This window comes from Culex pipiens, chromosome 2, assembly GCF_016801865.2.
Source record: "Culex pipiens pallens isolate TS chromosome 2, TS_CPP_V2, whole genome shotgun sequence".
NCBI classification, from domain to species: Eukaryota; Metazoa; Arthropoda; class Insecta; order Diptera; family Culicidae; genus Culex; species Culex pipiens.
Window position 1 is genome coordinate 52,349,620 of NC_068938.1, and position 13,561 is coordinate 52,363,180.

At 34.9% G+C, this 13,561-nt stretch overlaps 1 protein-coding gene across 2 annotated transcripts in view; it reads right to left on the reverse strand.

Annotated features, from left to right (window-relative positions):
- Positions 1-898: 898 nt before the first annotated feature.
- LOC120419844 (uncharacterized) overlaps positions 899-13,561 on the reverse strand; it is a 96,518-nt gene continuing 83,855 nt past the window's right edge. Inside the window, exons 9-10 of one of the 2 annotated variants that reach the window (XM_039582681.2) lie at positions 9,122-9,197; positions 899-1,635 (exon numbers count right to left, since the gene is read on the reverse strand). In XM_039582681.2, the coding sequence (XP_039438615.1) occupies positions 1,401-1,635; positions 9,122-9,197 (311 nt within the window). In that variant the 3' untranslated portion in view covers positions 899-1,400. The remainder of the gene's footprint in view (positions 1,636-9,121; positions 9,198-13,561) is intronic. The other variant, XM_039582680.2, reaches the window with a different exon arrangement.

Here is a 13,561-nt window from a genome sequence, read left to right on the forward strand (position 1 = left end):
TTTAATGACAACACCAGCCCGGACTACTTTCCCGCCAGCGATATTACCGAAAAGATTAGTAATGCGAAAAAATTGCGATGGCCAGCACGGAAATGCGTTTGCACGGTGTGTTGAAATGTGAGTGTTACTGAAATAAATAAAGGATATTTTTGCTTAAAATTTTTAATTAACAGAATAGTCAGTATTTTTTTTCCACGCATGCATTTTGTAAATTTTTAACAGTGTTTTTATGAGGTTCTACTTCTTCTTGAAAGACCAGTAAGTTAGCACAAGAAATTTAATTTATGGACTATCACATTTTTTTAAAGTAACAAAAAACTCATTGGACGTACAGTCTAAATCATATTTTATCATAAACAACAAAATATTGTAATTTATAGCTGGTTGAAAATCTTCAGGATATTTAGTAAATCGGTTTCTTGAAAAATAAATTCAATTATTTATTATCAATAATTAATAAATTGTTCTTTTTCATAATGTCTTGAAAAACTGTTAAGCATCATAAAAAAAATAAGAAAATTAAAAACAATTACAATTATCAAGATGATTTTGAAAATAAGTTCAACACTGTGGAACATTTAGGAAAAAAATAAGGTTTATTTTAAGTAAAACATAATTATTATGTATTTTAAGTCCGCAAAAAAAATGGTCAAATTTAAAAGCTTGTTTTATGAAAATTTCCTTAAAATTGCCGGTTAAAAAATTTACAAAAACAGATAACTAAAGTAAACTCTTTTAAGATTTTACTTTTTTCAATACAATGAGTGGGGATTCTTTTTATGTAAATGGCTTTTGTGGTAAAAATAAGGGGATGGTTTTTTTTAATGAATGAAATCATAACAATTTTTAAATTATTTAATTTACATTTTATTTTTATTTTACACTATTTTTAATACACAACACAACGTGCAAAGCTTTCCTTCCGGCATCCTGTGGAAACATTTGCTCATTTTTGCAGATTACGCTTAGCGCTAGAGATCTTTCATGAGTTTCTTTCATTTTAAAACAGACTAAAAGTTTTTGTTTTCCTTTCTTCACAGTACTTTACATTGTTTCGCTGACTTTGTCTCCATTTTTCCACAAAGAGGGAATTTTTCAACAGAATGAACGTAACGTAACGCTTTTATCTACCTTCCATTAAATATTTTCACGTAAAAAGGCATTTCTCATGGAGATATTCACTGTGATCCTAAAAATATATAAACTTTCCCCCTAAAAATATCTACTGAACGTACCTAATAATTAGTCGCAGTCACGTGGTCACGACACCGATGAAGTCGTATTCTAGTCGCGATTAGTCATCATCACACTCGGTTGGTTGATTTGCGCCCCCTGAAGGAGAATCACCGCCGCTGGGATTTGACCATCATGGTGGTGGTGGTGGTGCTACCTGGGCTTCATTAACTGTTGGTGGTGCAGTTGGCGTGCTCCTCGGGTCGTATCGCCGGCGGGATGTCCTCGTACGGGCGCACCCCCGACAGGCGTTGATTTTCGCGCACCTTCTCGACGGCCCCCAGCACCCGCAGCAGGTTCCGGCCGGCCAGCTGCTCCAGCTCCTCGGCGGTCCAGCCCTGGCCGAGCAGTTCGGCGAAAAGCCGCGGATAGCTGCTCACGTCCTCGAGGCCACGTGGGGTGCTGATGGTGGGCGTTGTTGTTTTTGCGTTTTGGGTGGAGAAGACAAGCGAAATAAACAAACGGTGATTAGCGTTTTCACGTGAACAATTTCGACAGCAATTCTTGGGAGGAGCAGGGGGAGAGAAGTGGTTCTTGGTGGCGAAGCGAGCCAAATTGGATCTGTTTTTGGCTGATGGTGCCTTTAAGCAGTACACGGCGAATAAAGTTCTTCAACTTGGAATGTTTTGAGCAGAGCGCTTTTGTTTTTGAGTATTTTTCATGTTTTGTGGAAAGAGTTTCTTGGAGAGGCAATTCTTTAATGTTGTTGTTGTTTGAAAAATGAATAACTTAACTAAAATCTGACATTGATATTTTCTGTTGAGACAGGAAATTTTATTGATTCAGCTGTATTTTAATCTTGACTTTACTTTGTTGCTATATTTATCGATCAACACAAGACGCCACACGATAGCAATTCCTGGGGAAGCACACCTCAGAAAGTACCCAAAATCACCGCACTGATTCTTCGTAAAAAGTACTATGAAAATCAAATGAAAAAAAATATTGACGAATCGGAATCCACAGTTGGATTTTTTTTTAAATCGATAGTCGAAAAATTGGTTAAATAAATCAAATTTAGTTGTTAAATAAACTATACAGCAATTCCACGTCAAACAGGAAGTTTCCAAATCAAAAGTGCTCCGATTTGGCTTAAATTTGGAGTGCAGGATCTTTGATCCAAATAATTAGATCCGTATTTTTTTGTTTGGCGATTAGAGGGCTTTTTGGCATTTTTCGTCGATTTTCGCAAAAAGCACATTTTCAAAAAATCATAACTCCGGAACGGTTGAACCAATTTAAGAGCGCCACGTTTCAAGAGAAAGTTGATTAGTTGGGTTTTTAAGGAAAAATATATGTCGAAAAACCTAGCTGAATTTGAAAAGGTTCTATACAAATTTCATTTGCTAATTTAATGGTCTCGGGACCAAAGAGCTCATACCTGAAAATATTTTTTCCTGATTCCTTGTAATATTTTATATAACAAATCCAAAAATTGCGAATATCCATTAAAACAATTCGGAGATATGATTTTTTGAACACAAAAACTGGGGTTTTTCAGCTAATTTTCGTAATTGAAAGAAGCAACCGAAAAAACTTTAAAAAAAATGGGTGCTCTATAATTATTTTTTATTTCTAGCAGATACGAATATTCTGAATACTTGAAAATACAATTTTTGGCACGATATGGCAATTTATTTGCATGTGACTTTTTTTAAATGCACAGGAGATTCTTTTTTTTTACAAATATAATAATCAATTGAATTTAATTTAATCTAAAAAAATTCTTGAAATTTCGTATGTTTTTAAAATAATAAATTTAAATTATGTTGAAAAAGTGTAGACACATGCACACAAAGGATTTCATCTGATCTGATATATAAAATATCAATTACAACTAATAATTTGTTCACAATAGCACCTGGTAAAAAAAATCTGGCCCAAATTTAAATGTTTCAAGTAGAGGTCTTTTGCAAGAACCGTTCCAAGGTGGAATGCTTTTTAAACTTGTGTATAGTTTATAAATATTATTAATTGAATTACTAAAAAAATGTAGGAAAAAATTGCTTTTGAGAATGGAACATGTAATTAAAAAAAATCTATACCTATAATTTAATGTCAAATTTGTCAGAATTGTCCCACAGTGTCTTTTAAGGTACTTCTTTAAGATATAAAAACGGCAGGTTAAAGGTGCCTGGGCTATTTCCCAAAATAATGAGAGCTGTTCGTTGGGAGGTTTAGGGAAACTTTCTGATCATTATACATTGAAAGACTCTGCATTAAAGCATTAACCGAACACAAATTTGAGCATTTTAAAATGCTTACCTTTGAAAGTTTTACCAAAAAAATACTATATAGCAAATGAGATTTTGTGAAAAATATCAAATCTTCCTGCCCGATTAAAATTTGGCATTTAAAGACTTTTGTCGATTGAATCAGTATGTAGAAAAGAGTTTGCAGAATATTTTCTCATAATAAACTATCAGAAATTTCGCAATTGCGTACAATTTAAAGCAATCTGCTTAAAAATCCTTGATTATGGTTTGGGTGCTCTCCCCATCCAATTATTCGAACGTTTAGGTTCGAGTAGAAATGTTGAGATAAAGGCCTATGGTTTTAAGCCTTTTCAGCAACATATTTAAAAAAAAAACTAACTTAATCCACCTATGTGGTTGATGCCTTCCTCACTTTTGACCAACAATGGTATGAGTGGTTTGGACACATACTTCAGCTATTTTTTTAGATCCAGAAAAATAAGAACACATATATGACTTAAGTGGTAAATACAGGGTTGCCAGTTCTTCAAATTTTTGGACTCGTTGGAAAGTTCTTTTGATTACGTAACCAACGATGGATTGGATGATGGATCCGGACATCGTTTACATACATTTAAGTGAGATCCGGCTTCAAAAAATTACATAAATATCACTTAAGTGGTCATAACTCGAGACAGGGTTGCCAGATCTTCAATGTTTTGGACTCGTTGAAAAGGTCTTTCAATTATCTAACTAACGATGGGTCGGAAGATGGATCCGGACATCGTTTACATACATTTAAGTGAGATCCGGCTTCAAAAAATTACATAAATATCACTTAAGTGGTCATAACTCGAGACAGGGTTGCCAGATCTTCAATGTTTTGGACTCGTTGAAAAGGTCTTTCAATTATCTAACTAACGATGGGTCGGAAGATGGATCCGGACATCGTTTACATACATTTAAGTGAGATCCGGCTTCAAAAAATTACATAAATATCACTTAAGTGGTCATTACTCGAGACAGGGTTGCCAGATCTTCAATGTTTTGGACTCGTTGGAAAGGTCTTTCAATTATCTAACTAACGATGGGCCGGATGATGGATCCGAACATCGTTTACATACATTAAAGTGAGATCCGGCATAAAAAAAGTACAAATACATCAGTTAAGTGGTCATAACTCGAGACAGGGTTGCCAGATCTTTGACGTTGTGGACTCGTTTGAAAGGTCTTTCAATTACCTAACCAACGATGTGTCAGATGATGGATCCGGACATCGTTTACATGCATATAAATGAGATCCGGATACATGTGAAAACACATTTTTATACATAACTTTTGAACTAGTTATCGAAACTTCAAACAATTCAATAGCGATGTATGGGACCCTAAACCAAGTTGAATGCAACTAGTTTGGTCAAAATCGGTTCAGCCAGTACTGAGAAAACTCAGTGAGAATTTTGGTCACATACATACATACACACACACATACACACACACATACACACACAGACATTTGTTCAGTTTTCAATTCTGAGTCGATATGTATACATGAAGGTGGGTCTTTGAGCTTTTAATAAAAAGTTCATGTTTAGAGCAGGATTATAGCCTTACCTCAGTGAGGAAGGCAAAAAGAGATAAAGCCGTTCAAAAGAGCCGCTCTTTTTAATGAGCGAGCAAAAATGAGCGGCTCCTAAAAAAGAGCGGTTTTGCCCACCTCTAGTTTCAACCATAACAAAAAAAATCCAGTTTTTCAGAGTTTTAAAATCTGGCATTGCATTTGAAAATAGTGTGTGTTAGAAATCAATATATCAATATACAGCAATTTCCCACGAAAACAGCATGGAAAAAAACAAAAGTGCTCGGACGGGCTCAAATTTTTTTTGGGGGTTTCCTGGCCGAAATAATTAGACCTATTTTTGTTTGGCCATTAGGGTGACCTAAGCCGTGTTAGGGTTGTCTGAAAAATTGCCATTTTCGTCGATTTTCGCAAAAATCATAAGTCCTCGCCATTTCAACCGATTTCAATTGTCTTATACGCAAATGAAAGGTGTATTAGAAAAATAGTAAGAAGTTGAAGTTGAATTATTTTTAATAGAAATTTCTTTGTGAATAAAAAATCAAGGTAGCTATCCACAAAATCAGTTAAAAACATCAATTCAATATTAATGTCAATACATAAAACGAATCTCCGTATCTCAGAATTGTAAATGTAGCATTTTGTTGGGAACTGTTCAAAATTAAAAATAAAATAATGCAGGTTACGAGCAATTATTTTGATTCCATTTTAAACAAGGATGCAAGGCAACAAAATGAAAAAACTAACTTAATCCACCTATGTGGTTGGAGCCTTCCTCGCTCATTACCATCAATGGCCGTACACAAATTTCATCTATTTTTTAGATCTGGATTAAAAAAGAACATAAATATAACTAAAGTGGCCATATCTCCAGACAGGGTTGCCAGATCCTCAATATTTAGGACTTGATGGAAAGGTCTTTTGATAACCTAATCAACGATAGGTCGGATAGTGGATCCAGACATAGTTTACATACATTTAAGTGAGATCCGGCTTCCAAAAAGTACATCAATATCACTTAAGTGGCCATATCTCGAGACAGGATTGCCAGATTTTCAATGTTGTGGACTTGATGGAAAGGTCTTTTGGTAACCTAACCAACGATGGATTGGATGATGGATCCGGACATAGTTTACATACATTTAAGTGAGATCCGGCTTCCAAAAAGTACATCAATATCACTTAAGTGGACATATCTCGAGACAGGGTTGCCAGATCCTCAATATTTTAGGCTCATTGGAAAGGTCTTTTGATAACCTAACCAACGATGGGTTAGATGGTGGATCCGGACATAGTTTGCATACATTTAAGTGAGATCCGGCTTCCAAAAAGTACATCAATATCACTTAAGGTGCCATATCTCGAGACAGGGTTGCCAGATCTTCACTGTTTTAGGCTCGTTGGAAAGGTTTTTTGATAATCTAACCAACGATGGGTCGGATAGTGGATCTGGACATAGTTTACATACATTTAAGTGAGATCCGGCTTCCTAAAAGTACATCAATATCACTTAAGTGGGCATATCTCGAGACAGGGTTGCCAGATCTTCACTGTTTTGGACTCATTGGAAAGGTCTTTTGATAACCTAACCAACGATGGGTCGGATGATGGACCCGGACTTAGTTTACATACATTTAAGTGAGATCCGGGTATATGTGAAAACACATTTTTATACATAACTTTTGAACTACTTATCGAAACCTCAATCTGTATAAAACTCGATCTATGGGACCCTAAACCAAGTCGAATGCAACAAGTTCGGGTCAAATCGGTTCAGCCAGTGCCGAGAAACATGAGCTAGTTTGTTGGTCACATACATACATACACACACACACACATACACACACACACACATACACACACACATACACACACACATACACACAGACATTTGTTCAGTTTTCGATTCTCAGTCGATATGTATACATGAAGGTAGGTCTACGACGTTTTTATACAAAGTTCATTTTTAGAGCAGGATTATAGCCTTACCTCAGTGAGGAAGGCAAAATACTGAATTTCAAATTTCGGGACTTATTTTCAAAATTGAAGCAAACGTATCACAAAATGCTTTATACATAATTAAAGATATGGTACTACCAAAAATTTGCAAAAATAAATGATCTTGCGATTTTTTTTCTGAAATATGTCCTCCTGATTACTTACAAAATGTTTATAAGTTCCAAATTTTATTAGGGTAATTCTCTACCAACTCACACGAAATCGGGAAAAGTTGCCCCGACCCCTCTTCGATTTGCGTGAAACTTTGTCCTAAGAGGTAACTTTTGTCCCTGATCACGAACCCGAGGTCCGTTTTTTAATATCTCGTGACGGAGGGGCGGTACGACCCATTCCATTTTTGAACATGCGAAAAAAGAGGTGTTTTTCAATAATTTGCAGCCTGAAACGGTGATGAGATAGAAATTTGGTGTCAAAGGGACTTTTATGTAAAATTAGACGCCCGATTTGATGGCGTACTCAGAATTCCGAAAAAACGCATTTTTCATCGAAAAAAACACTAAAAAAGTTTTAAAAATTCTCCCATTTTCCGTTACTCGACTGTAAATTTTTTTGGAACATGTCATTTTATGGGAAATTTAATGTACTTTTCGAATCTACATTGACCCAGAAGGGTCATTTTTTCATTTAGAACAAAATTTTTCATTTTAAAATTTCGTGTTTTTTCTAACATTGCAGGGTTATTTTTTAGAGTGTATTAATGTTCTACAAAGTTGTAGAGCAGACAATTACAAAAAATTTAATATATAGACATAAGGGGTTTGCTTACAAGCATCACGAGTTACCGCGATTTCACGAATTTTTTTTTTGAAAAAGTTGGTCGTCATCGATCATGGCCGTTCATGGTCACCCGCGACAGACACGGACGACGAAACAAAGAGAAACGCAAAAAGTTACCCCTTTGGACAAAGTTTCACGCAAATTGAAGAGGGGTCGGGGCAACTGCTGAGTGAGTTGGTGGAGATTTACCCATTAGAAATATAAAAATAAACGTTGTACAATTTTTAAATATTTTACAATCAATTGTACAAGTTTTTTCTTTCTATTTTTTACCTCCTGATTTTATGGGGCATTTTTGAAGGGGGGGAAATTCCCTGGAATAAAATTTGCAATGGCCTGAACCAACTCATTACTGGAGCAGAGAGATCACTTGATACCATCATCACAAGAAAAGAGTTCCATTCCGTTTCTCAAATTCGTCGATTCGGTACCGCATTTCGCACTCACAAAAAGGATTTGTTTCCGTTGCGCTTCAGTTCAACCAATTAAATATTTACTTGTGGCTAAGTGATACTCATTCACCACTTCACACTCACATAAAGGATAGTCCCCTGAATCGACTTTCGAATAGAAAAAAAAAAACGCTGCCCACCCCATCTTTAATGGTTTCATCAAGTATTTATTTATCACGCTTTGCGCTTTTTAACGACGTTGACGGGCGCTTTCAAATTCAAATTGAGATAAGTATTCAATTTTGCGAGGGACTTTTTGCGTCAAGGCGTCAAGCTTCACCAAGAGTACGACAACAAAAAAGGAAAACACTCGAACGTTTCTCAGCGGAGCATTTCAATTTCAATTCTGACAATCCGCCTGTCAGCCTGCTTCTGCTGGTCTATGAGGTTTGCGAGCAGCTGCGTTGGCTATAATGTGAATCAAATAAATATTTATGTGTCGGAATACATTCCGAGGGACAGCGGTGGGATGAAAAGCGTCCCATCAGGGCACTTTCCACCCCGCACGGACCACCAGAGTGCTCTATTTCCTGTGTCTTACAGTAATAGTTGTGGAAAAGGTGCCCCATTTAAGGAATTTGAAATTGATTAGATTGAGTTTTAATAAGTTGAAAAGTTAATTTAAGACAATAAATATAACTGATAAAAAATTTAATAATCCAACAATAAGTAAAAAACAAGTTTGCAAAATTTTGTCTAACACTGTAGCAAATGACCATCATGGAAAATCCACCGATCAGGGAAAATCCCTTTGGAGCCCAGGGGGCCTCCACAGATGAGTTCAGGTGCAGTGGAGTGGAAGAGGAAAGGGGCAAAAGGGAAAATATCCAGTAAACATCGAATTAAAAATGAATTGAATTACTTACAAATTAATGCCATCGTATCCGGCCCCGAGTCCCACGTGATCGATTCCGGCGATCTGTCTAATATGATTAATGTGTGCTGTGGAGAAAAAAAGAGAAGGAGAGAAGGGATATGGTATCAGTATACTGAAATCAAAGCTGACACAAATAGACAGGAATTATTTGCGATATGAGAACAGTAAATTGACATTGTCGTTGAGCGGAGCTTCTCTGTGATGTCGGTTGTGGTTTTCTGCAACGGCTTAACCTTTTATTTACAAAATGGGCAAGCTAAAAGAACCTATAAAGTTATTAACTCACTGTGCTGATAAATATCAAAATATTGTTAAGCGTAAAAAAACAGCAATGCAAAAACAGCGATTGAAATATTTCAGACTCCCTTCCTCATATTTAGATATGCAGCAGTAATCGCCATCAGGTCAAAAAGGGTTGATCGTGAAACAATGGCATGAAAACCGAACAATCCCAGATAAATCCGCTCGCAAGACCGGTATTACCCACCCAACCAACCCCCGTTAACATTTCGTAATTCCGATTGTGCCAACCCTAACCCGGAACCCACATGAATCGCCCGCCTGCCTGCACCAAGACCTGCGGTCGGTGGACCGGTACGAATCGAAAAAGAAAAACCCCGGGAATAACTACCTCTTCCATGGGGTCGCCCAGTCTTTCGGTCTCACACGGGAAAATATATCAAAGAATAAAAACGGAAAAGGATTTCCCTTTGCGAAAGCAGTCTCAGCGGAAATGAAAAGGAGCAGTCCGGAGCAATTCCAACATTTTCAAATAGCACCGGGACGGGTTGAAATAACCTGGGACCACGAGAGGAACCTTGTTATCGCATACATGGAGGACCGTTTGCAGGGAATGCAACCACACGGGAAGCTGGGGGAGCATGGAGCTTTACGGTGGAATGTTGCTGCAGAGGAAGTCGTCGAATCCAGTGTATTACAACCGGTGTGCCATTTTGTTCATTGTTTACTCGTTTTCGAGGAAATTTACGGGGGTTTTATGGTTGCATTGTTTGCGTGAGATTTCAGGTATTTTGAATGGGGATTTTGTTTGGCCGGGTTTATTTACACGACATTTGATCCTGAATGTCTTGTTTAAAAATACGTATGTGCGTGCGTGAAATGTTTAACGCAGCTTTGATATTATATGAACGGCCTATTTGCTCTTAACTAAAGAAAATGGAATAATATTAACAGTGGATTCGATTCTTTGCCTTTTGGAAGGTAGAACAAGAAATCCAAATCAGTGTAAGTGTAGTGTAGTGTAAAAACCGAGAGCTGAACCGAATTATGAGCTCGACCAGTTCTGAAACATTTCAGAGGGCATAAGTCAGTACCCATTAGTTGAGTTGTAATTTTAATCGGATTTTGATCCACCGCGGTAGATTTTCTTGATATTTGTGGGTGGATACATTTTACTACCAAAGTTTTCTTTTGTGATCAATGTGGTAGATGCTTTGATGAATATTTGACAGTTCGAATTATTTCAAGAAAATCTACCACGATCTACAGACAACGATTTTACAACACGGCTTTGATTTGAACGCTGACCTTCAATTTGAAATATTTTTTCTTAGAGTCCATGCAAAATTTTATTGACAAAATTTCGTTACTCAATCTGTGGAATACAGTCATGCCCCGGTTTTGCACGCCTCGGTTTTGCACTGCCCCGGTTTTGATTCGTTCAGCTGCCTCGGTTAAGCACGGTCCAGTGCTTAACTGAAGCACAGAGCTTATGGGATTTTGGCTATATGGGAGACATTGGCTTTAATCGTATGAAAAATCATGCAAACATCAAAAAATTATAGTGTTTTGGAATCGGGATGATGTCAGCTATCCATTGAAATTATAATTTCATGAAAATTTTCACAAAAATACGTATTTTTCCTGTATTTTGAAAATACAATGTTTCTCGAAAAAATACTCAAAATTATTGTTATTGCAATATGGGTATCAAATGATTGGAATTTTTTCATACATTTCGAATGTAAAATCATTTTTTTGAAAACACTCAAAATTTTCACAAAATTACGTATTTTCGAAAAAATACTCAAAATTTCAGTTTTTACAATATGGGTATCAAACGATCGGAATTTTTCATACATTTCGAATGTAATAACAACATATTTTAAAAACACTCAAAACGTATTTTTGAAAAAAAAAATACTCAATATTTCAGTGTTTACAATATGGGTATCAAACGATCAGGATTTTTTCATAAATTTCGAATGTGATAATAACATATTTTGAAAACACTAAGAATTTTCACAAAACTACGATATTTCGAAAAAAAAAATGACAAAATTTCTGTTTTTACAATATGGGTATCAAATGTAAGGGTATTTTCATACATTTCGAATGTAATAACAATATTTTTTGAAAATACTCAAAATTTTCACAAAACTACGTATTTTCGAAAAAATACTCAAAATTTCCGTTTTAACAATATGGGTATCAAACGATCGAGATTTTTCATACATTTCGAATAAAATAACAATATTTTTTGAAAATACTTTGAAAAGAAATTGAGTATTTTTTCAAAAATACGTAGTATGGTGAAAATTTGGAGTATTTTCTCAAATTTGCGTTATAACTTTTGAAATCTGTGAAAAAATCCCGATCATTTGAAACTATATTGTAAAAACTGTAAATTTGAGTAGTTTTTCGAAAATACGTAAAAATTTTGAGTATTTTCAAAAAATGTTGTTATTACATTCGAAATGTATGAAAAAACCCCAATCATTTGATACCCATATTGTAAAAACGGAAATTCTGAGTATTTTTTCGAAAATACGTCATTTTGTAAAAATTTTGAGTATTTAAAAAAAATGATTTAACATTCGAAATGTATGAAAAAAAATCTGATCATTTGATACCCATATTGCAATAACAATATACTTTTTTTTGGTTTCTTTAGAGAAAAAAATGCATTTTCAAAATACAGGAAAAATACGTATTTTTGTGAAAATTTTCATGAAATTATAATTTTAATGGATAGCTGACATCATCCCGATTCCAAAACACTATAATTTTTTGATGTTTGCATGATTTTTCATACGATTAAAGCCAATGTCTCCCATATAGCCAAAATCCCATAAGCTCTGTGCTTCAGTTATGCACGCCTCGGTTTTGCATCCCCCATATGCGGTGCTAAACCGAGGCATGACTGTATACTTAAAAAGGATCATGCAGTTTACTTTTTTGATTAAAGTTTTTTTCATCACCCCTTTTTTGTTGTCTTTAAATACAACATAACAACTAACGAATGTACTAACATACAGTAGGGTAGCTCGACATGGTTGTGTCAAAAGATACAGCGTTCTCAAAACTGGACTTAAATGCAAAAATATCGTTTAGACCAATTTTGAAAAACCCGCATCTTTTGACTCCAATTTTTTGTTGGTTTGAGATTAAGTCCTAAACTATGATTTTGGTTAGAACTATTCAGAAAGAAATATTTTTACTCTAAAAGGCCAATTTTTTGAATAACTTTTTATCACTAAAACTCAATTTTGACAAACTTTATCATCTCCGTCTTTTCTTTTATTTTTTAAATGTTTTAGTCGACTAAAAGTGCCTAGTTTTGAGCTATGTTTGAGTCCGCCATACCCTTACTTTTTGTTTTTGGCTTAGTGTTTTTTTGGGTAGTATTGAGAATGCTTATCAAAAATGATAAAAATTGAATTTAAACCGAATATACTTTTGAAAACAATTGATTCAGTGAGTTTAGCCATTTGTAGGTTAAATTATTCAATTATTCAATTCAAAATGGTCTTTTTATTTTTTTTGAAAAGGGCCTATGTTTATCCATATTAAAAAAAAAAAAATCGAAAACCTGAGAAAATTCTCTAAAATTTGCTTTATGGAAATTGTTGATTCGACCTTTGGTTGCTGAATAATGACCTTGCAAAGAATGACAATTACCAAAAATTTGTTTTTTTTTATTATGTTCGATCCAATAGACCTTAAGTTTTCAATTGGTGATATCTTGAAAACCATTGATAATATTTTTAATGTTTAAAATTTTTCAACTGCTCTAAAAAGTAGTTTACGCCACAAGTTGCAAATAGAAGATTTTTTCAGCACGTGTTGTACATTTATGCAATCAAGTTTTTTTTTTGCATTTAAATTAAAAATATTGATCAAAAGAGGTGTTTAATCGTGTTTTCACCATTGTACAAAAATTTACATAGGATTTTAAGAACTTTGTCTGAAAACGCTTTTTGAATGGAATTTTATATCAAACATCCATGTGTTAAGTAAATTTACCGTTCGAAACTAATGGTAAAAAACCAAAATTGTTATTTTTTGGAATTCCGTCGTGTAACTGCTTACTTTTTGAACCTCGTTGGATAAATGTACGACTCGTGCTGAAAAATCCTCTTTTTGCAACTTGTTGCATAAACTACTATTTCGATACTGTAGAACTGGT